Source organism: Heloderma suspectum, chromosome 2 (assembly GCF_057233095.1).
Source record: "Heloderma suspectum isolate Gila_16-S chromosome 2, 16-S_ref, whole genome shotgun sequence".
NCBI lineage: Eukaryota > Metazoa > Chordata > Lepidosauria > Squamata > Helodermatidae > Heloderma > Heloderma suspectum.
The window spans coordinates 98,603,299-98,628,370 of record NC_139459.1 but is presented as its reverse complement, the minus strand read 5'-3'; the positions used below and the strand labels follow the sequence as shown (position 1 = coordinate 98,628,370).

At 43.4% G+C, this 25,072-nt stretch overlaps 1 protein-coding gene across 2 annotated transcripts in view; it reads left to right on the top strand.

Moving 5' to 3' along the window:
* Positions 1-25,072, top strand: part of LOC146352530 (proprotein convertase subtilisin/kexin type 5-like) — a 316,248-nt gene that overhangs the window by 29,739 nt on the left and 261,437 nt on the right. For both annotated transcript variants that reach the window (XM_084834270.1, XM_084834271.1), the window contains exon 2: positions 18,814-18,918. In XM_084834270.1, the coding sequence (XP_084690396.1) occupies positions 18,814-18,918 (105 nt within the window). The remainder of the gene's footprint in view (positions 1-18,813; positions 18,919-25,072) is intronic.

Sequence of the window (25,072 nt, the reverse complement as noted above, 5' to 3'; positions counted from 1 at the left end):
TATCCCCCATCTTGTAACTGTGCATTTGGTTTCTTTTTCCTGGGTGCAGAACTTGGCATTTATCCCTATTAAATATAATTCTGTTGTTTTCTGCCCAGTACTACAGCCTCTCAAAATTACTTTGAATTCTGTTTCTGTCTTCCCAAGTATTAGCTATCCCACCCAATTTTGTGTCATCTGCAAATTTGATCAGCATTCCTTGCACCTCCTTCTCCAAGTCATTTAAAAAATGTTGAAGAGCACTGGGCCCAGGACTGAGCTCTGTGGTACTCCACTTGTTACCTCTGCCCAGTTTGAGAAGATCCCATTGATAAGCACTCTTTGAGTCTGACTGTGTAACTAACTGTGGATCCACCAGATAGTTGTTTCATCTAGCCCACTTTGAGCTAGTTTGCTCATCAGGATATCATGGGGCACTTAGTCGAAAGCTTTGCTGAAGTTGAGGTATATTATGTCCATAGCATTCCCACAGTCCACAAGGGAGGTTACCTGATCAAAAAATGAGATCAGATTAGTCTGGCAGGATTTGTTCTTGACAAATCCATGTTGGCTTCTAGTAATCACTGCATTGTTTGAACATTGCTCAAGGTGCTTACAGATGGAGTGCTTTATAATCTGCTCCAGAATTTTCCCAGGAATTGATGTGAGACTGACTGGGCTGTAGTTCCCAGGTTCTTCCTTTTGGCCCTTTTTGAAGATAGGGACAACATTAGCCCTCCTCGAATCATCTGGCACTTCACCTGGCACTTTCTCAAAGAGAATAGACAGTGGTTCTGAGAGTTCTTCTGCCAGTTCCTTTATTACTCTAGGATGCAGTTCATCTGGCCCTGGAGGTTTGAAGGATGGATGAGAAAACTATCTGGGCCCCAAAGTTCTTGAGTTTCCTTCCCAAAGCTTCAAAGTCTGACTTGATTTCTTCAAAGCTCCACTTGGCGGTATCATTTGTTCCCACATGGATGAAAAGAAAGGGGTACCTGTCAGTGGGCTTTATGAGCGTAGGCAACCCTTCAGTCACGTCTCTAATCTGTCCTTCGGGGAGACAGCATACCTGACAAGTCCATGACTCTTCACGGCATATTTGGGTTTCAAACCCACACAGCAAGGAGTCTCCCACTCCTACTCCTCTTCCCTTCTTGTTGTTGTAGGCCTTGGTTTCATTGCCTCTGCTTGACTGATCTTTGGCCTCTTGCTTGGTCTCATGCAGGTTCCCCTGTAATTCTTCCTCTGCAGGCTGTCCTCCAGTCTCATCCTCAAGTACCTGGAAATGGTTCCCTAGTTCCATTGCCTCCATTGGTGCAGAGTGGCTTCTAGTTCTTCTGCTCCTGTCACCCTTTTCCAAGGAGTATCCTCTACTTCATTTTTCCTCACCTCAGCAGTTTCATCTTCTGCCTCAGCTTGCTGTTGCTCTTCTAGCTTCTGTTGTTCACTTTGCTGCTGTAGTTCCACCATTCTGCCCAAGAACTCTTCGTGTTCTCTTATTCCCTGGAGAACACTTGCCACTCCAGTCCTCTTACTTTTTCTTCCAGCAGTGTGATCAACTTGCATTTATTGCACATGTAGGCCATGTTGATCTCAGGCAAGAAAACAAACATTGCACACGCCTTGGTCACCACCACTGGAGAGTCTTTTCCTTCCATAGTCTCTATTCCCTTTATGTTTCTAGCTTTCTGATTTCTGGAATAGACTGTGCTTTGTCCTCTATTCACTGGAGGTTAAAAACAGTCTCACTAGTATGGAAGTGAAGAAAAATAATTTTTTACAAGAAAAAGAAATTTAAAAAATGTTTTTAAAAATGTTAGGGGCATCCCCCTTGATCTCCCCTGACAAACTCCTTTTTGCTCTCCCTGTTCACTCGCTCTGCTCACTTGCTCTCTGGGAGCTTGCTTGCTTGTATAGCCCCTAGACCAGCTGGAGCAGCTTCCTCTGCTCTGCTCTGCTGAGCTGCCTCTGCTCTGCTCTGCTCTGCTCTGCTGAGCTAGGAGGTAGGAAACACCTCCTAGCCTTGATGGAGTGGATGATACTTTATTAAAATTTGAAAGGATATGCTCATGTAGTGTGTGTGTGTGTGTGTGTGTGTGTAAAACACAACCATGGACAACACACAAAGAATACAGACACTGACCTGGTTCATATATAATGACAATCCATACTATGGGTTGTTTAATCATGGGTTAGTGTTATGTGCAAACCTATAGGTTAACTATGGATTGTTAATTATGAACAACCCCAGGAAGAGAAACCATGCTTTCTTGTTGAGTTGTGAACTCTGGTTTGTTTTAACTATGAGGTGTTGTTATATGTGAACCCAGAACCATAGGTTGTTTAAGGGTTGTTTTGCCAGGCTATAAAGGCAGTGGATAAGACTGGTAAAACACCTCTACTGCTCTACATGCTAGTACTACAGTGCTGCAAAGGCATCTGGGATACAGGGAGGGAATGAGTGAAGGAGGAGGGAATCAAACAACCCAGGAATTGAAACACACACACACCTGTGCTTTATGCAATTGTCTGGCAGACAAATCATGGGTAAATTCTGGGTAAACTCTACATAAGGCAACAACCCAGAGTATGGGTTGTCATTATGTCTGACCCAGTCAGATACTATGGGTGTTTCTACATTAAGCAAACCCCCCGCAAAAACCCACATCCTTTCTGGAGCTTCCTGCTTTCAGTTTCTTTGAGGGATTAGGAATGGGTTCTTTACACGGTGGTTTACGTGGTTTGAACTGAGGAAGTGCCTTCCTTCACCCTGTCATGTGTGTAAAGGAGGGGGGGAGTCTTGTTTTTGTAGCTTAACTTCTGCTGTACTCTTTTCTCACAGCCCCCAGGAAACCTCTGACTTACTTCTGAGTAGACATAAAATGTAAGATTGTGCTGTAAGTCTGCAACCCTTGGCACGCTTATGTGGGAGTAAGCCCTATTGAAGTCAGTGGGACTTACTTCTGAGTAGACATAAGATCACCCTGTAAGTCTGCAACTCTCAGCACATTTACTTGGGACTAAGACCCACTGAACTTAATAGGGTGTTCTGAAACAACAGAGGACATTGCTTCTGAGCTTGGTGGGGTGGGGGATCAGATGTGTCTGCCTTCGTTGCAGGGAGGCATTTTACCCTCTTCTCCCTCCAGTTGAGAAATGCAAAGGCAGGAGACGCAATCAGCAGGCAATTCCTGCCCTCACTCCTGTCAATCTCATCCTGACAGCATCCACAACAACTGAAAAGAAATGCCTACAGCAGGCAGACAGAGCGGTTTCTTCCACTATTGGAGAATTTCACGGGGAGGTCATGGCGCTCCTCTTCCATGGGCTGGAAAAAATACCACATTTTTTGCATTTGGGGGAAAACATGAGATATGCTGGAGGAAATGGCAGGAGACACCCTGGAGGGTAATGGCATCATCTAAAGAGCTCACAAACTTCTGAGAGAGAGCCATCTCAATAGCAGGATAAAAGCTCCGTGTGATGAACCCCTATATCATTACTCAGAAGACATTACAGACTTATGAAATTTAAATCAAATGCAACTAGGGCCAGAATTGGGGGGTGGGGGATGAAGGGAAGTCATTAATAATGAGCACTCAGTACAGACACAAACAAACAACAGCAAGAGTAAATAAGAATCAAGTTGCAAGGGATTATATTTGAGGAAAGGATTTTAGGAAAGGATTGAGCTAGATTGGAGTAAGAAGGCCACACAAGAAAAACACAACCCACAACTCCATGACCCTTTCAACATGACTGCTCCTAGGAGAGTCACAAAAGAGCACCAAAAACACTGAAGTAACATCTGATATGTTACTTCAGTGACTCTTTTGAAAGCAGTGTGATTGAAGAGTCCTGGTAAAGTCATTTGCTGGTTGAAAGCTACAGCTGTCCATTACAAAATTTCACCACCCACCTTCTTCTTGCCTGGCATTTTTCATTTATGGAGAACTTGGAGAAGGTTTAGAAATGCATCATTGACTAGAAGGGAAAATTGTAAAAACATCCTCCTAAAGCTTCATAGCGGTTCTAAAGCTTTGGGAGCAGACCAGTTCCACTTTGAGCCACTTCAGAGTAGAGCCAGGGCCAATCTATACTTACGGGGGGGGGGGGTTGCTTCCAATGAGGTTTCACCGCCCGTCTTTCAGACTACGCAGTACCCACCTTGAATTGGAACCTGAATTTCCCACTTCTGTGCTATCGCTTTCAATACCCTGATTTCCTGGTATTTCCCCTTAATGTGCTCTGATTTTACGCGTTCATTACCATATCTGGTCGTAGTCCCTTCCCACACCTGTCCATATATGGCAGTGTTTGTATTTCCCTCTTGCCCAATCACAGCTCTCGATAGCCCCATGTCATCTTCCAGCTACTGTTTGCATAGGTTCCTCAGCACTCCACATTTCCTCAGCAACAAGCAAAGGACTGGATGTGTGCGCGCTTGTCTGATCTTGGAGCTCAGCAGGGTTGGCCTCGGTCAGTACTTGGATGGGAGACTGCCTGGGAATCAGGCTTCCTGCACTGAGCAGGGGCTGGTTCTATTCCTTCAAATGAGACTAAGTTTTACCCTCCTCTATCCCCCACTTTGGCTTTTTAAAACAAAATTAAGGTGTTAACTTCAAATCTTCAAAGAAGCGAATCTTCGAAGAATTGTAGCTTCTCTAGCCTGATTGCTCTGCAAACTTGCCCGGGCAAGCATAAATGTTTTCACAGTCCCATCCATGCTTGCTGCATGGAAAGAAAAACACACACATATCCAGGCAGATAGTCCTCAGTGTCCACGGACTAACATTGATAAAAATGTCTGTGGACAATTTTTATGTCATCTCAGGAGTGGGGGACAAACACAGGGAGGTCTTCAAAGATGCAAGCTAGCAGCCCTGTGCAAAACGCGAGCGCTGAGTGCCGCCGCCCCTCTTCCTTGCGCTGGCTGTCAAGGGCTGGCGGGAGAAAAAGAGCATCGGCAGACACCCCCCAGCCTCTCACCCTGGCCTCCAGCAGGCGGGGGGGGGGAGAAGAGGATAGGTGCCTCCTACTTCCCTCCATTCCCACCTGCTACAGCGGCGGCGGCAAGAGACAAGCTGGTCATTTTCCCTAAGGCCAGGAAAACATGCGGAAAACAACCAGCCTCTCCTATGCCAATGCCACTGTAGCAATGATGGGGGGAGGATGAGAGGCAGTGCCTTCTTCCCCTCTTCTTGCTGAGGGAACTGGTGTGCAAGTGGGAGCAGAGTGGTAAATTCTCACAGGGCTTCGAGCCCCAACAGGATTCTTGCACAATCCCTACACACACACAGGGATAGAGGAAGAGAGGGATGGTGGGCAGGGAATCAGCAGAAACAGGAAGAGTTTCTGCTCCTCCAATGAGAGCCGCCGTCTTTAAGAGCAGGAAAACAGCACAGCGCTCGAGTGTGAACCGTGCTTGTACATTCGATGAAGTACTGCAATGGGGAAACAGGGCAAATGTGGATAATCACGTTTTAATGCGATAGCAGTTACCTCATCAGTCTACTGCATTTGATGCGCTAGCAGATGTAATGTAGATTGGGCCCCACTTTGCTTTGGAGCAGGCTGAAATACCGCTAAAATGGTCCACTTTATTCTGGTATTCACACTTTGTCTGAAGTGGATGCACATCCTCAATCCAAATTAGGACAATGCCAAACTCGCATTAGGATGATCAGAAGCATAGAAAAAAAGTGTTTTGAGGTGACATTAGAATAGCTGGATATGTTTAGTCTATCAAAAAAGAAGCTGAGAAGGGGACATATTCAGGTAGTACAAATGCTCCTGTGAAGTTAATTCCATTCACAGTGAAGAGCTACTTAGATCAAAGGAGAAACAAGTTGTCTGCTTTTTTTTCTTTAACCTAAATTGAAAAAGGCAAAACCATAAGCAAAATCAAATTTTACATCTGCCTAAACAGTTGGTTGGAACAAAGAAATGTATTCATTTTCTTATCTGCCAACTTTGAAAATTTGAAATGAAGCTCTTTCTACTGTTTTACATCCACATGCATGACTTGGCTTAAAATGAAAACCAAGTCCCAAATCTGCTAGATAAATGGGCATGATGCAGCCAACCCACCCATAATATGGATTCAGTACAAAGCTATGTGGAAGGTAATCTACTTAGTGTACAATCCTATGCATGTTTAGACAGGAAAAAGTCCTAGAATTCCTATCATGCCCCAGCCACCCATGCTGGCTATGTGATTCTGGGAGGTGTAGGACATTTTCTGTCTACACATGCATAGGATTGCACTCTTACTTTGTGGGGGTCAACTTTGCTCTTTTTGTCTTCATATTCAAGAAGCCAATAGTTCAAAACTATTTTCTAGACAGATTATGCTTTTTACAACCTGATCAGTAAAAACTTCCGTTATAAAAAAAATATTGGCTCTCTAGAAACAAGATCAAACAGTAATCTGTTCAAGGAAAACAGGTATGATAAAGTAATTGTAAGCACCATTTTCAATGAGACTCAGGGCTATTTAGAATATATATTTACCCGTCACGTACAAAATTAATGTTTTGAGTCAATGTGTTTTGAATGGGTATGTTGCTGTTATTTCATGATTTTAAAAGCAATTCAGGTTTGTTTGGTTTATTTTGGGCAGAAAGAGTCAATTAGCTTGATTAACATAAGTTAGTGTTACTATACCCAGGGGTTTGGATCTAGACTTAGTCATGCTTAGAGTAGACCCACTGAAATCAGTGGAACTTAAGTTAGTCATGACTTGCCCAGAATCTATGTTTTAATGCACTAAGGAATGTAGTGATGGTGCTGAAGTCTTTGACAGTAGCTAGCTGAGGTACTCTAATGTCACAGAGGAGTGGAATAGGCAGAAGAATGTTTAGCTCACATTTGCTGAGCTTCTCAGAGCTTAAGGAGAGACAACTACAGCAGCAAAGTGAAGACCAGAAGCTTGAAGAGCAACAGCAAGCTGAGGCAGAAGAGAGAAATGCTGAGGAGAGGAAATATGCAGTAGAGGATACTCCTTGGAAAAGGGTGACAGTTAGGAGCAGAAGAACTGGAAGCCATTCTACACCAGTGGAAGCATTGGAACTATGGAACTGGTTTCAGGTACTTGAGGATGAGACAGGAGGACAGCCTGCAGAGGAAGAATTACAGGGGAACCTGCATGAGACCAAGCAAGAGGCTGAAGGTCAGTCAAGCAGAGGCAATGAAACCAAGGCCTACAACAACAAGAAGGGAAGAGGAGTAGGAGTGGGAGACTCCTTGCTGTGTGGGTTTGAAACCCAAATATGCCGTGAAGAGTCATGGACTCATCAGGTATGCTGTCTCCCCAAAGGACAGATTAGAGACGTGACTGAAGGGTTGCCTACGCTCATAAAGCCCACTGACAGGTACCCCTTTCTTTTCATCCATGTGGGAACAAATGATATCGCCAAGTGGAGCTTTGAAGAAATCAAGTCAGACTTTGAAGCTTTGGGAAGGAAACTCAAGAACTTTGGGGCCCAGATAGTTTTCTCATCCATCCTTCAAACCTCCAGGGCCAGATGAACTGCATCCTAGAGTAATAAAGGAACTGGCAGAAGAACTCTCAGAACCACTGTCTATTCTCTTTGAGAAAGTGCCAGGTGAAGTGCCAGATGATTCGAGGAGGGCTAATGTTGTCCCTATCTTCAAAAAGGGCCAAAAGGAAGAACCTGGGAACCATCCCTTTCTTATCATCCATGTGGGGACAAATGATACTGCCAAACGGAGCAACGAAGAAATCACATCACACTTTGAAGCTTTGGGAAGGAAACTGTAGACATTTGGGGCCAAGATAGTTTTCTCATTTATCTTTCCAGTAGTTAGTAGAAAGGGAAAGAAAAATACTCTGGGTGAATGACTGGCTACGAAGGTGGTGCCGGCGTGAGAGATTTGGATTCTGGGACCACGGGCTATACTTCCTGGAAGATGGGCTGTTGGCTAGGGACGGGTTGCACCTCACAAAGGATGGGAAGAATGTGTTTGGCCACAGCATGAAGAACTTTATCAGGAGGGCTTTAAACTGAATCCTACGGGGAAGGGAGACGTAAGTTGGGGGTAACAATGGACGAAGGCTCATGCACCACAACGGAGAGAACAGCTCTAATAGTGCCCAATAATAGTTTTCAGAAACATGTAGGAAGAAAGCCAGACTATGAAGCACATAGTCTTCAATGTCTATATGCTAATGCCCAGAGTATGGGAAACAAACAGAACGAACTTGAACTCTTAATACAGGAGGGAAATTATGACTTCATAGGTGTAACTGAGACTTGGTGGGATGACTGTCATGACTGAAATACAGCAATTGAAGGATATAACATGTTCAAAAAGAAAAGGAGGAACAGAAAGGGAGGTGGGGTTGCACTATATGTGAAAAATACATATTTCTGCACAGAAATACAGGAGGATCAGCTTGGTAGACCTATCGAGAGCATCTGGGTTAAAATAAATGGAGCAAAGAATGAAAGGGACATGGTGGTTGGAGTCTACTACCGTCCACCCAATCAAGGAGAAGATGAGGATGGAACTTTTGAAAAGCAACTAGACAGTGTTTCAAGGAAGCATGATGTAGTAGTAATGGGGGACTTCAATTTCCCTGATATTTGTTGGGAGACAAATTCTGCAAAACATGGCCCCTCCAGGAAATTCCTGACTTGTGTGTTGGATAACTTCCTCCTACAGAATATAGAGGAAGGAACTAGAGGATCAGCTATCCTTGACTTGATCCTAACCAACAGAGATGACTGAGTGGATAAAGTAGCAGTTACAGGAACTCCAGCAGAAAGCGACCATGCTATACTTGAGTTCTTGGTAGGGATGTTGGAGAATTTCTCCACGAATCTCCGGGAGGCCGAATGCCAACGCATTCGGTCCCCCAAAATTGGTGGAGAAACGGTCCGCCCCCCCGCCCCCCCGGATGGGACTTACCTTGCGCGAATGTCCCTGGTGCTGGCGGCTCCTGGCGGCTCCTGGCAGCAGTGCAGCGGCGGTGTGGTGGCGGCGGCGGCGGCCGGTCTTCCGAACGGCTGCCACCACCGCCATTTCCCTGTAAAAAACCAACAACAACAACAAACATGATAGGCTACGTAAAGATTTACGTAGCCTATCACGGCTAGATTTTCAAAAAACACCGTGATAGGCTACGTAAATCCTTACGTAGCCTATCACGGCTGATTTTGGGGGGGGGGGAAGCACCTACGCAAATGGAGGCGCCCATGGGCGCCGCCATTTGCGTACGTGCTTTTTTTCTTTTCCCAAAGTCAGCCATGATAGGCTACATAAGGATTTACGTAGCCTATCACGGCTGACTGCAGGGACGCAAACGGCGGCGGCTATGGCTGCCGCCATTTGCATCCCGGCAGAAGACGAGATTCGTGGCCGGAGGGATGGGGCGCCTCCACCCCGGCCAGAATTTCGGGCGCCTCCCCCCTGGCCAGAATTTTGGCGGGGAGGGATGGGGTGCCTCCCCCCACCCAGAATTTCAGGGGGAGGGATGGAGCGCCTCCCCCCCACCACGAAGCAAACTGTGGGATAAGGTAAGGGACTTTCGTCCATCCCTAGTTCTTGGTTCTAAAGGAAGCAAAAACCGAGTGTCTACAAATGTGTACCCTGGATTTTAGGAAAGCCAATTTTAATAAACTCAGAACAGTGATAAGTAAGGTCCCATGGCAAGTGACTCTAATGAGAAAGGGAGTCCAAGATGGGTGGGAGTTTTTTTAAAAGGAAATTCTTAAGGCACAATTACAAACAATTCCAACACGAAAAAAAGGTGGAAGACAACAGAAGAAGCCAATGTGGCTTCACAAAAAGCTTAGAGATGACCTGAAAACAAAAAAGCACACACATAGGAAGTGGAAGGAAGGACAAGCTACAAAGGAAGAGTACAGGCAGGTAGCACAGAATTGCAGGGATGGCATCAGGAAGGCTAAAGCTGAGAACGAGCTGAGGTTAGCAGGGGATGCTAAAAGCAACAAAAAGGCTTTCTTCAGATACATGCATAGTAAAAGACCGAGCAAAGAAATGGTGGTTCATCTATTAAATGAGGATGGCAAAACGGTAACAGATGACAAAGAAAAGGCAGAAGTGCTCAATTCCTACTTTGGCTCATTCTTCTCCCAAAAGAGAGTCTATTACCCCCCTGGCAAAGGCGAAGCACAGGCTGAAGGGGCAGGATTGCAGCTTGAAACTGATAGGTCAAGGAACACCTAATTACTTTGAATGAGTTCAAATCTCCAGGGTCAGATGAACTGCATCCTAGAGAAATAAAGGAACTGGCAGAAGAACTCTCAGAACCACTGTCTATTCTCTTTGAGAAATCATGGAGGACGGGGGAAGTGCCAGATGATTGGAAGAGGGCTAATGTTGTCCCTATCTTCAAAAAGGGTAAAAATGAGGAACCTGGGAACTACAGATCAGTCAGTCTGACATCAATCCCTGGGAAAATTCTGGAGCAGATGATAAAGCAATCCATCTGGAAGCACCTCGAAAACAATGCAGTGATTACTCAAAGCCAACATGGATTTGTCAAGAACAAATCCTGCCAGACAAATCTCATCTCATTTTTTGATCTGGTAACCTCCCTTGTGGACTGTAGGAATGCTGTGGACATAATATACCTTGACTTCAGCAAAGCTTTCAACAAAGTGCCCCATGATATCCTGATGAGCAAACTAGCTCAAAGTGGGCTAGATGAAACAACAATCAGGTGGATCCACAGTTAGCTACAGAATCGGACTCAAAGAGTGCTTATCAATGGGACCTTCTCAAACTGGACAGAGGTAACAAGCGGGGTACCACAGGGCTCAGTCCTGGGCCTGGTGCTCTTCAAAATCTTCCAAATCCTGGGAAGTACTAGTTCTCCTCTACTCAGGACTGGTTAGGCCTCATCTGGAGTACTGTGTCCAGTTCTGGGCACCGCACTTTAACAAGGATGCAGACAAGCTGGAGAAGGTTCAGAGGGGGGCAACAAAGATGATCAAGGGACTGGAAACAAAGCCCTATGAAGAGAGACTGAAAGAACTGGGCATGTTTAGCCTTGAGAAGAGAAGACTGAGGGCAGATATGATAGCGTTCTTCAAGTACTTGAAAGGCTGTCACAGAGAGGAAGACCAGGATCTTTTCTCGATCATCCCAGAATGCAGGACACGGGATAATGGGCTCAAGTTACAGGAAGCCAGATTCCGGCTAAACATCCGGAAAAAACTCCTGACTGTTAGAGCAATACAACAATGGAACCAATTACCTAGGGAGGTAGTGGGCTGTCCCACACTGGAGGCATTCATGATGAGGCTGGACCACCATCTGTCAGGGATTCTCTGACTTGCATTCCTGCATTGAGCAGGGGATTGGACTTGATGGTCGTCGTACAGGCCCTTTCCAACCCTACTGTTCAATGATTCTATGATTCTAAGTAAGGCAGACAGGTATAGAGATACATTACGTGTGGAGCTGCCTTTGAAGAAACTTCAATTAGTCCAAAACACTGCTGCTAAGTTACTAATTTGACCAGATAAAGGAAAAAAACAAGTATTTTAAACAAGTTCTTAAACTACACTAGTTGGTAATCCATTTCTATGCAGAGTTCTAAGGGCTGGTTCTTACCATTTGTGTAAAAGATTTAAACGGAGAAGGAAAACTGGGAGAGAGAATGCACTGAGAGGTGAGATGTATAGGGCCAAGAGCAGCCAAGGTGAGAAATGCTTCAGTACACATATTCAGTTGAAACAATCAGCCAAATATTTGGCTGCAACAAGATTCTCATAACCATACGTAGTCCACAAAAATGAATGTTAAAGTGCAAAATCTGTGTTTTAATTCAGATTAAGTCACACTTAAACACATTGAAATTAATGGGGAAAATTGATAATGAAACATCCTGTTGATTTCAATTGGACTACTTAGTCTTGATTCAACCAAATGTCTCTAACCTTGCTCAAATTTATCATTAACTAGACAAATGTTCAAACCAGAGAAAAGAGTGGGAACACATTGTCCATCTGGACATTTGAGTGAATTAATTCTTTTTTAGAATTACTCAAGGATTATGTAGTAGATAAGGCTGCAATAATTAATTACAGATGTAATATTTTCTTATTTTTATTAAAAAATATTGTATCTATGAGCATTCAACTATAAGGATTCAGTTCCTACTGCCGTATTTGATTATGGCAGCTAGGATAACATGTGCAAGACACTGGAAAGTGGTGACAAAACCTAAGAAAGTAGAGTGACTTAAATCTAGTAGTTACTCGGTTAAACTGACAGTTAAGCAAGATAATCAGACAACACATGCTTTCTGAAATTTGGAAGCTAATAGTTAATTATCTATCAAATCCCTCACTGCCTGCAAGTTCTCCTGTAGTTGATGGATATATGAGTTGGTATGATTAACCACTGATGTTGTACTTACACTTTTGCTCTGTTATGATGGTACTCTTATGTACATAAAGTATGTCTTTGCAATCATACTTGTCTAAAATTTAAAGGTATTAAAAATGCAGGAATCCTATATGTAAACTTATCTGTGGGTAAGCACCATAGAACATAGAGAGACTTACTTCTGAGCAAACATGTAGAGGATTAGGCTGCACATCAATCTTGATGGTAGTAAGGTCTGCTCTTTACTCTGACATTTAGAAGATGTACTTACAACTAGATGATAAGAAAGTAATATAATAAAACTAGGTTTTTTCCCCCGGTGAGAATGTCCTCAGAGTTGTCTTGTCTGATCCACTGATCTGTGGTTTCTTGGACAGGGCTACTTCTGGTTGTCATCTCCTCCCCATCCCACCCATTTATATTCCTACCTCTTTGTCTACATACCTTTTCACTTCCCTCATTTGCTCACTTTCCTCTTCTTTCTATCACATGTGCTCTCACTCTCTGTGTTTCAGGCCCTTACTTTTACCACCACCTGTGCACTAAGTAGTCTAAGGATTCAGTCAGACTTATGTGAGAATGATAGCCATGATGTGAGTATTCTCAGAGTCTGTATGGTCCCTGGCAGCAGGCTGCCCAGTGCCCTCTCAAATGGCCAGCATCCATCTGCCTAATTTCTCCAAGTAAATTCACTTTCCTTAACAACACCTACCTCCCACACCACCACCACCACTCATTTGTTATTAATGATGTAATGCAAGACTTCTTAACAGCGGGGAATAGCTTCTTTGAGGTTTCACAACTAATTGGCTTTCGATGAGAGGTTTAGAAATAACAGTCTGTAATCAAGATGTTACTGCTTTAAGTTTTATGGTGCAGCAGGATCTTTGAAAGTTGGATGCCTTCATGGCTAAAATCAGTAGAAAAACACCATGGAATGGATCCAGATTTAGGCACATGCAATTGGGCTCACTTCTTCCTCCTCCCTACAGCAGCCCCTCCAGCCCCATGAAAGTGCTTCATGGAGGTTCGGGTGACCCTGTTGAATGGGTTGAGCGGGAGGAGGGGGGAGAGAAACTCTGAAAATTAAGTGGATGCACTTCTGTGAGCAGAGTCCTTATATCCATGGAAGGCAGATCCTGGATCCAGCCCTGTGTGGACTGTAACTGGCCAGGATATGATCGTAAGTACTCATAAGTAGAAGCTGACCCAAAAGGATGATTGTTGCTATCCTCTTACTGAAATGTCCGCAATAATCAGTGTGTGTGTGTGTGTGTGTGTGTGTAGCAGGGATCCCCAAACTTTTTGGACCCCTGGGGACATTTGGGAGTTTGAGAAACTGCTATGGATGCCACTACAAAATGGCTTCCAGGGTAGATGTGGCTAGTCACATAATGGCTGCCATGGGGGCCTGGCTAGTCAAAAGTGAGTGGTGGTAAGGAGAGAAATAGCAAGGCTAGTGGCTGGGAGGGAGGGGGAAATAGCAAGGTAGAGGGGAGAGAAAGAGTAAGTCTAGAGGCCAGAAAGGGAGAGAAAGAAGATTGCCCTAACATTTTCCAAGGTTTTTCTTAAAACAATTATTTTTCAGGGGTCAGGGAGGTCAGAGCTTTGTGGGCACTGTTGGAGGTCCATGCAGGCTACCCTATACCCCTAGTGTATAGGGTGGCCTGGTCTCTAATTTACACCCATAAAAGGGAGTGGCTGTTCCATATGCCCCTTAATTGAATAAGATTATTTAAAGTGAAAAGGCCACCCTGTTTCTATACAGGGATACAGAAATAATTATTCTAATCTCCACAGCTGCCTATTACGTCTCTTTACAATCATTTTCTGTGGGATGCTTGGAAGTATCACTGGGTTTTATGGAAGTAATTCCATACCAACTAAATGTGAGCCCTATATATTAATAGACAGTTCCAGTGATAATTCCATTAACAAACCTGTGGGGAGCTGCTACTACAAAACACAATTTTTCGCTCCTTCATATATACCCAGGCAACCTATTCTTAAATAGTCACTCAAATCAGCAACAGCTGAATAAAAACAGAATGGACTGAATAATTTTGCATTCTTTTATCCTTAAGAAAATATATTTTGTTTCCATGTATACAGGAAGTTATGCATTTGGAAAATATGGAATAATTTAATTTCTGACTTTGTTTACAATAACTCATCATCAGGGTAGTGTAAAATATTTCTCATTAAATATAATGACCTGTGCTAATTGGAGAGAGGCAATACTAGCAGATTAAATTGTATTAAATATTTTGACTTAATTATAGTATGTGAAAAGTAGGGGTGAACGAAAGTCACTTACCTTTTCTCGCAGCTTTTTCGCGGTGGGGGGGAGCGCTTCGCTGCTCCCCCCGCGAAGTTCAGGCCGGGGGGGGAGGCTTCCCGCCTCGCCCAGCCGAAATTCAGGCCGGGGGGGGAGGCTTCCCGCCTCGCCCGGCTGAAATTCAGGCCGGGGAGGAGGCTTCCCGCCTCGCCCGGCCGCGAACACGAAAGTAAAACAAAAACAAAAAAAACGTCCCCTGATAGGCTACGTGACGATTCACGTAGCCTATCACGGCTAGATCTGGAAAGTCAGCCGTGATAGGCTACGTGAATCGTCACGTAGCCTATCACGGGTGACTTAAAAAAAAAAAAAGTGCGTACGCGAATGGCGGCCCCCATAGGGAGCCGCCATTCGCGTTCCTTATTTAGTTGCTGTAGTCTACGTCAATGTTTACATAGACTACGGCGAAAATAAGGGCAACGCTATTTGCGTTGCCCTTATTTTCGCTGTAGTCTATGTAAACATTGACGTAGACTACAGCGACCAAATAAGGAACGGGAATGGCGGCTCCCTATGGGGGCCGCCATTATCCGTACACACTTTTTTTTTTTTTAAAGTCACCCGTGATAGGCTACGTGACGATTCACGTAGCCTATCACGGCTGACTTTGCAAATCTTGCCGTGATAGGCTACGTGAATCGTCACGTAGCCTATCAGGGGACGTTTTTTTTTTTTTCTTTCATTGCAATGGCGGGGGCGGCAGCCGGTCGAAAGACCGGCTGCCGCTCCCGCCCCGCTCGAACACCGGACGAACCGCCAGCCGGACCCGCCGCCGGGAGGGACATTCAGGGAAGGTAAGTCCCGTCCCGGGGGGGGCAGGGGGTGGGGGGGGCGGAGGATTTCTCCCCGAAACTTGTTCGGGGGGCTGAACACGTTGGCGCTCGGCCCCCCGAAGTTTCGGGGAGAAATTCTCCGCCATCCCTAGTGAAAAGTAGAGCTGGAACAAATAAATATTCTCTGCTTTGCCCCCAGGTTCTTGTCTCAAAATCTATATAGGATAGAACCCTCCCCTGCCAGTTGCACCCAGCTCCAACTGACAGTTCTCTGGAACTGTAGACTCTGGCCTCATCTATCAGCCACTGGGAGTCAGCATCCCCCCCCCACACACACACCCCTTCTAGGAAGAACATCACAGTAAGGGGGAGACCAAGCTAGCCACATACATCAGCCAGAGAAGGAATGGTTGCAGGGAGCTTGTTTCACCATTCCCTGCCAGAAGGAACACCTGTAAGAACTTTGAAGAACTGGTGCCTAAGTTTTGTTTTTTTCCCCCTACTCTCTCCCAATCCCTTTTCCTTTTGTGTCATGTCTTTTAGATTGTAATCCTGATGGCAGGGACTGTCTTATTATTAATCTTTGTAAGCCACTCTGGAAGCCTTTTTTGGCTGAAGAGCAGGGCAAAAAGGCTGTAAACAAACAAACCTCATTAGAGCTCAGTAAGGCAAGATCCTTTGTCAATGCTCAGTCCATAAATACACATTCTTTACTTCATGTGAATTATTTGACCTGGGGCAGGGGGGATCTTCACAACAATGGAATGAGAAGCGCATTGGAATATTATCCGGATTTTCATGGAATCACCTTTGGTCCGTCAGGGACACATGAAGCAAGAAAAGCCAAGTGTACTGTACCTTAAAAACCTACTTTTCATGAGTAGCACTTGAAAGCAACATACTTCTGGGTTGAGTGTGGGGAGTAGAACTGAACATTATCAACCCAGCAGGTGCTGCTCAACCAATGAAAGAGGCTTGTTTCCCATCCTTGTCCAGACTCCCCCTGGCTACCACATTATTATCCCCGACAGCACCTGAAGGCTCCCCATGAAACCACCCCACAGCGCAATTTTGCCCCATTCTAGCCAACAGGGAGCTCCCACCACCTTTCTCCTTTTCCAGGGAGTAAATACAAGGATCTAGCTGGTTCACCCATTGAAGTCTGCAGCCTCTGTTGACTGCCTTCCACCCATTGTGAATCTGTAGCACCTTTTTCCCATTGAGAAAATCAGAACTGCACTGTTTCAAAAAGTAGCTATTTAGTGAGAGCAGGTAACCAGGAGTGGGAGCCTGCAGCCCCAGTATTTTGCTATATAGATAAGGTGATCCAGTGAAAACAAAAGAATGCAGGAGAGGGAGGAGATGACACAGCTAGCAGAGGCAGCAGCAGTGCTAGCAGAGGAAAGCAATTCCAGCCACCCCTTTCCCTCTGTGCAGATAAGCAGCAAAGTAACACAAGCATCAGAGAAGTGGGGAAGTAACACAATCATCAGAAAAGCGCATAACCACGGCTCTCAATGGGAATAGGCTGGGACACACAATTCTGAAGGCATGGAAGAGCGCTCTAGAGCTTTGATGAGTTGGAAAGGCAGGATAGTTACTCTAGTTACTTAGGTTACCGAGGTCACAGCCAAGTGAAAGATACACCCCTAGCAAAGCCTGATCATACCAAATTTAAAGTGGAGAGATGGGCATATTAGAGCTGAACTGCAGGGGAGCCAAATTCAAGAAAAACAATGGCGTAAAAGTACTCTGCAAAAATGCGGCTTCCCCACAGGTAAGCCACAGGGTGGCTGCAGACTGGCCACAATGTCATGTGCCGCAAAGGACCTCCAAATGGTCCCAGTCTACAGCAAATCACACATGAAGAGAGAGGCCCCTGGTCTTGTTATGTAAGCAACTGAAATGAAATCTGTGTGGCTTACTGCTGTCAGATTAGATAACTGTGAAACCCAGTATTTATGCAGGTGAAAAAAGCACTTTCTAGGGTGTGTTTTTTTTTTAATAGAATGTCCTATAAGAATGGGTTAAGGGAAGCATTGCCAAGTAGCAGGTAGACACTACCAACTCTTTGCATGCTTTATGTCATCTATATTAGTGTTTTGATTGTCAAATATCTCAGTGACATAGAGTACACACAACCCTAGCAACACCTACCTGCTGCCTAGTAATTCTTCCTCTTTCCCTTCACTCAATTTAATAATCTGTTTGGTAAAATGCAGTGGACTGCAGAAGCAGTAGAGTTTAAATATAGAAGTCTATGTGACACCTGTAATTTAATAAAATAGGGGGATATGCAAGGAAGAAGCAATCCAGGACAGTAGTCTGAGATAAAATGAAATTTAAGAATCATTCTGCCTTAATTTCTCTTTACCTTTTCAAATTCATAGCTCTTCATACTCATCCATTATTTTTTTTGAAGTGCATAAAGGATTTCAGAGTTCTTAATTTATACATGACAAGTTGTCAGCCCATTTTCTAATTTTTTATAAAAGGAACAAGCATTTCAAGTAATTTGTTTTCTGAAGTCCAAAATTCCAATAGAAATGCAATGTGGCTCCAGGTTTTGGAGAGCCCTTGGGCAAGACACCCTCCATGGGCCCCCTTCCTCAGAGTCTACAATCTCATCCCCATTGTCATCAGCTGCTATTACTCCTCATCCTCTTTGCTACTACTTGCTTGCTTGATAGGCAGAGAACCAGTGAGTAAGTGGGTAGGGGCATCTCCTGCTCCTCCTTCTTACCACCGCTGTTGTATGGCCTGTGACACCAATGAACAAGTAGGTTGCAACAGCAAGCAGGAGGAGCAACCCCTCCAAGATCCCCTCCATGCTCTGACCATGCCTACCCTTGATGCTAGTCCTGTAGAAATGTATTCCTTGTGATACTTCAGATGGATTTTTAAAAACATTTTCGGTGAACTAATGATATAAATAACTGAACAGTACCTTTTAGAGTAAATTTCCTTGAGCATAGTAGATGGAATACTTTTTAATAACCATATTGCTATTTGATTATTTTTATACTTTCCTTGTAAAGACAGTTTGGATATAGTTCATCACAGAATTATTTAAAATGCTGCATATAAATTATACATTAAAAAGACAGAATAAGCAGCTCAGTTATAATCTTTGGTTATACAGTTACTGCCTCAAGGACAGTCCATTTATTTCATATCATATGTCATCCTTTTGAAAGATGAGCACTGAGGTTCATGTAACATTTCAGTACAGCAGGAAATTGCATAATTTATAGACCTTTTAAAAAATGAAAAACAGACAAACTGCTTTTCATAAATTAAATCTCTCTTTCTTCTCCCTCTCCTTTTTTTCCTCTACAGATTGGAGCATTAAAGAATTACTACCACTTCTACCATAGTAAAACAATTAAAAGGTCAGTTCTCTCAAGTAGAGGTACTCACAGCTTCATTTCAATGGAACCAAAGGTAAGATAATCTAGCCAGTCAATCATACAAGATGCAAGCATCTGCATTTTTAATTTGAAACTTTATGCCAGGAGATATTTTCCTGGATGGCATCTAAGATTACAAGAGCTGACCTATCATCTGTTCATCAAGCTTCTGCTTCACATTAGGGCAGAATGAAGACAATTTTGTATTATTAACGGATGTGCTGTCCTAAGAATATCAAGTCCAGCGTAGTTTATGAGAATAGCATGTGTATCTGGTAATCTGTGTGACACCCTCCACTAATTTAAATTGCCCCAAACTAATATAACAGTCTGTTATTTTCTTTGTAAGCAGTGACCCTTCTTAGAATGAAGAACCGTATCTTGTGACAGTAGGCGGTATTGCTATGCAGTCTCACGTAAATGCAGGTTGCACAGCAACTGTTCTTGCTAGGTTACAGCCTTTGGTGAAATATAGCAGGTATAACTGCTTTGCAGCCTGTATTCATCCACAGGCTAAATCTTCAAACCACTTGCTTTCTTTAGAGTAGTCCAACTGTTTTGGTATATCTACTAGAAATATAAGTGACCTGAGAGATACTGCAGACAAAAGGCTCTCTAGTTGCTGTTTCTTTCTTTCTCTTTCTTTCTCAATAAGAGGCAGACATCCAACATACCAGTTTTTCCTTCCAGGCAAAAGAAGGAGAAACACTGCCTCTTTAATTTCTGCATATCATGCAAGTGTACAATGTACAGAGTTACTATGAGGGTACCCTCTACAAAGATTCTTTTTTAGTGTGTCAGTAACACTTGGAATTTTTTTACCACTATTAATTATATTTCTTAAAGAATATCCTTATTTTTGTTGAAATTGGTAGAGATTTTTTTCCCCCTGTACCATACCTTTCTTAATATGTTTTCATCATAAATGTTAAGCATCAAGTTCTGGGATGAATATGTACTATTATTATTATTAGGGCTGTGCAAAATTTTGTCATTCTGGGGGTACAAAATGCCACACACACCCCAGACATGCTAGGTATCGAAAAGATCCGGGGCTCAGGCCCATAGGACAAAAAATTGCAGAAATTTGCATGTGCTAATTTACATGTGCAAATATATATTGAGATGGCTTATCTCTTTTAGCAATAAAGGTAATTCAATTCAATATGCAAATATATGTGCATAATTAGAAATAATTACTATAATTTAAATTCTATAGAAGGCAAGCTAATTAACTTCTTGCTTGTTTTCAGGACAGAACTGTGCAGTGTCCTGAATTGTGCTTGTTTAAAACTCACCCTCCATGCACTCATACTTTTCCTTGGTCTTTCATGTCCAAATCCAGATGGGGGGATGGAGTGTTTGGGACTACCACAGAGCTGTATGGCACCTTAAACATTTACCAATTTATTGCAAACTGAACATGGCACACCGGCAAGGGAGAGTGTGGGAATCTATTGTAGACTATATGTATTGTAGATCCATGCTCTTAGGCTACAAACTTACACAATTATTAGAGAGTAACCCCCATTAAACATAGTGGGATTTACTTCTGAGTAAATCCACAGTCACTTTCCCCACCCCCCACCCCATCACCAACAAGCATAACGGCATTGGACAGAAAGCTCAGGACTGGGAGATGTTGCTTTGCTGCTCCTGGTCCCTGGATCAGGTTAGGAGGCACAGGGTGTCTCAGTTGGCTCCTCATTTTATTTCAAATACTTTGTTTTTCATTATTTGTTTTTTTTTTTAATTACCAAAGTATCAATCCCCAGGTTTCTCTCTAGATCAAGATATTGGAACTATCTTCAGGGTGGATAAGGCAAGTTGCAGCTCTGAGCACATTTACTAAGAAGTAAGACTCCAATCCTACATATGCTTACATGGGACTAAATCCCATTGAACTCAGTACAACTTACTTCTGAGTTTAGGATTACACAGCAAGGGTGCAATCCTATGGCTGCTAGACAGTGGTTGGACAGCCAGAAGATTATTCAGTTTTCGGGAACCTACCTCAGAGCCCATGCTCTGAGGGCGGTTCCCAGAAAACTGCCTCCCCACCACCTCCCCTGCTGCCTTGTAGGAGGTAGAGCTCCGTGCTCATAAGAGCAGCGTGGAGTGGGAGAAAAGGGGGTGTTCCCATGGACAGGGACCACAGAAGGGCCAGTCTGATGCTTTCTATGCATCATCCCCCCCCCTGCCACTCTGAAGCACTGTGACAATATCCGCAGATGCAGGGTGGCCAGAGTGTGGAGGAAGCAACAGATGAGGAAGGCCTCTGGCACTCCATTTGTTATGTGTTCAGCCACTTCACCTTCTCTTCCTCTTGTCAGGGCCTTGCTGCCTGCAATGGCCCAGAGCACAAGTGCAATTGGCCAGTAGCAGTTGGCTGGGGACATCTCTGCTAGGATGGCACACTCCAAGAAAGCCAGATGACAGTGGTGCTGTTAGGCAATTTTGGACTCTGGACTTAATAAAAATAATGAGCAGACTGTGGAAGGAAATGTGGCAGCCTCCCCTCTAGTTTAAAAGGCTGGTGCCTTCATGTTACACTCCTTATTAGGTAGCTAAGGGATGAGTCCTAAGGTCTCCTAGTAACTGCAAGTCTATTGAGTTCAGAGAGAAGAAGCAGGCTTGTATTAAGGCAGATGATGGCAGTTGGGGCAGCTCTAAAGAACCAGGGCACAGCTCACAAGATCCAGGGCCCATGCCTAGGTGGCCCTTTGTTTAATATTGCCCATGCCCCCCCTCCAAAAAACCTCCCCCAAGCATATCCCTTTCCAGTGTTGTTCATGTATGTTAACACCTATTGTGTTCGTTCTCTCAGCTACTCATCTGGTGCAGTTTTTAAACCTTCTTCCTTACTGCTTCCTCTTAGCTGCAGTGAGTGGAATGATGTAATGATGTCATTACTTATGTGCCAATGTCAGGTGCCTATGACATTGCCTATGTGTCACTGTCTATGTGTCAATGTCAGGTAAGCTGCCTATGTGCCAATGTCAAGTAAATAAAACCAATTGGGTGTAGAGCCAATGCTTTCTGTGTTGCAGTGGCCTCTCTCTAAGTAGGTGTTGAGTGAGGGGATGGAGATCAGTGCGGAAAGTATAGCAACAATCAATTCAGAGTGAGGGCAGTGTTTCCTATATCACATCATTCTCACTCTCTGAATAGGTGTCTAGGGTTAGAGGCAGAGCACAGAGAAAAGTGTGATTGCGCTTTTACCCTTGTTTATAATGCCTCCCCAAAAAAGGTAAACAATTTGTGCGTGTGAAATGCAACCCCCTCATTTTGGCTTAGCCACAATTATGATTCCCTAATATTATAACACATGTTTGTGATTTATAAACTTTTAATTTCTGTGATTTGCAATCTCTCTTGGAATTAATGTTTTCTTTCTTTCTTTCTTTCTTTCTTTCTTTCTTTCTTTCAACCATCAGGATATTGCCTCCTGCTTATCAAGAGTCGTATTTCATTAGATGTAGTAACACAAATTGATGTGCTTATAATGGTGGTGTGTTTAGTTGCTGGAATGCCACCAACAATTTTTATCATGGTTCATGATATTTGATTATTTTAAAATACGTTAACTCCAAGAACATCTTGATTTACATCTTGATTCTGAGATTTGCTGTGCCAGCACAATGTCTCTATAGATGTCATTTATATGCCAGCAGGGCAATGATTCAGTGGTGTTTGGGGTTGCAAATGTTAAGGACTGGGGTGCCAAACAGATTGTTTTTATCTACTTTGTCTCAGGTACAAATCCTAGGATATTTTCACATTAGTTGATCATGGAAAGGTTGGAGGGAACCTCACACCAGGAGTTTTTCTAAGTCATTCTATTTCTCTGGCAATAGATGACCAGTTGTTGTTGGTCATTTGTTCTCTGGGATCCAGGATATTGCACTTTGCTAATTGTGATGGGGGGAAATGCAACTCTTACCCCAGCTAGTGGGCAGGTAGTCTTTGTTAATTTGTGTTTCACAGTGTATCTTAAAGTTTGCCACAAAGGCTAATTTGGTAGCAATGTATGGACAATCAGCATGTTGTAAGTTCTTCTTTAGATTCATTTCTGTATTCCCATTCCAATGAAAAACAAAGCAAACTGGAAAAACCATCTGTAGAATTTCTTGTTAGAATTGTCCTTTGATTTGTTTGGTTGTACTAGCAAGGTAGCTGATAGAAAAGAATCTAATTATTCATTGGAAAACTGAAATTGTCTCATAATAAAAGTAGTGTTTGAATGCTTGCATTTGTAGTTTACCTTATTCGTAATTATCCTGGTTGTCAGCCAATGCCTCAAAAGGTTCAGGCGTCATATTCTTAATTGCACATGTATTTGTTTAAATGGCATATCAGAAATTTCCTCTCTATACTAAATGTTCTATTAAGCCTTTTATGAGGTTCAATTAAACTGATAGTCTCCTTGTACATTGCTGGGCAAGAAGGTTCATCTATAACTTTACAATGATTCATTTCCTAATTAGTGTGACAAATAGATTAGGATGTGAAATGTATTACATACGATAGCATTCATTCATTTCCTTTTGCTTAATGTGCTTATTAGACTGGGCTGCAAGGCTGGACTATTGCTCTGATATTAGACAGACACACTGAGCTGCAGCATGTTGTGGAAAAAGTAATGATACCTACCTGTCCACTTTATCCTATTATCAGACTATCTCAGAAACCTAACCTCCAGAAAATAGGCAGGTTTAATGTTCCCAGAAGTTACAGTGTTGATAGCAGTTGTCCTGAAGACAGATTAAGGTCTTTGGATTTTTAGGCAAGACAAAGCTGGTTATTGTTCCATTAACTTGTGACAGATGTAATGCAAACCTGATGAAATCTAAACATTTAATGACACTGATCTTGCTGGGGTGGGGGTTGAGTTGTGACATATTTGATTCCATTGTGGCTCATTATCTCAGCATCAATATCAGCAATGAAGTATTTATATGCCATTTTCACCAAGTGTTCAAATCACTTCACTTTCATTATCTCAAAAATATTTACAGCAATCTTGTACAGTAGGCCAGTATTACTATCACGAGTATTATTATTAGACATGGGCTGTGTGTGAAGGTGATATTGAGGGGGAATAGTCTGCCTAACATCACATACAAATTAATCATAGAATAGTAGGGTTGGAGGGGGCCTACAAGGCCATCGAGTCCAACTCCCTGCTCAAAGCAGGAATCCAAGTCAGAGCATCCCTGACAGATGGCTGTCCAGCCTCGTCTTGAATGTCTCCAGTGTGGGAGCGCCCACTACCTCCCTAGGTAATTGGTTCCATTGTCATATTGTTCTAACAGTCAGGAAGTTTTTCCTGATGTCCAGCCGGAATCTGGCTTCCTGTAACTTGAGCCCATTATTCCGTGTCCTGTACTCTGGGATGATTGAGAAGAGATCCTGGCCTTCCTCTCTGTGACAACCTTTCAAGTACTTGAAGAGCGCTATCATATCTCTCCTCAGTCTTCTCTTCTCAAGGCTAAACATGCCCAGTTCTTTCAGTCTCTCTTCATAGGGCTTTGTTTCCAGTCCCCTAATCATCTTTATTGCCCTCCTCTGAACCCTCTCCAGTTTGTCTGCATCCGTTTTAAAATGTGGTGCCCAGAACTGGACACAGTACTCCAGATGAGGCCTAACCAGTGCTGAGTGGAGGGGAACTAGTACTTCCCAGGATTTGGAAGCTATATTTCTATTAATGCAGACCAAAATAGCATTTTCCTTTTTTGCAGCCACATCACATTGTTGGCTCATATTCAGCTTGTGATTGACAACAATTCCAAGATCCTTCTCACTTGTAGTGTTGTTGAGCCACGTATCTCCCATCTTGTAACTGTGCATTTGGTTTCTTTTTCCTAGGTGCAGAACTTGGCATTTATCCCTATTAAATTTCATTCTGTTGTTTTCTACCCAACACTCCTGTCTATCCAGATCACTTTGACTTTTGTTTCTGTCTTCCAAAGTACTAGCTATCCCACCTGATTTTGTGTCATCTGCAAATTTGATCAGCATTTCCTGCACCTCCTCCTCCTCCAAGTCATTAATAAAAATGTTGAAGAGCACTGGGCCCAGGACCGAGCCCTGCGGTACTGCACTTGTTAACTCTCCCCAGTTTGAGAAGATCCCATTGATAAGCACTCTTTGAGTCCGATTCTGTAGCCAACTGTGGATCCACCTGA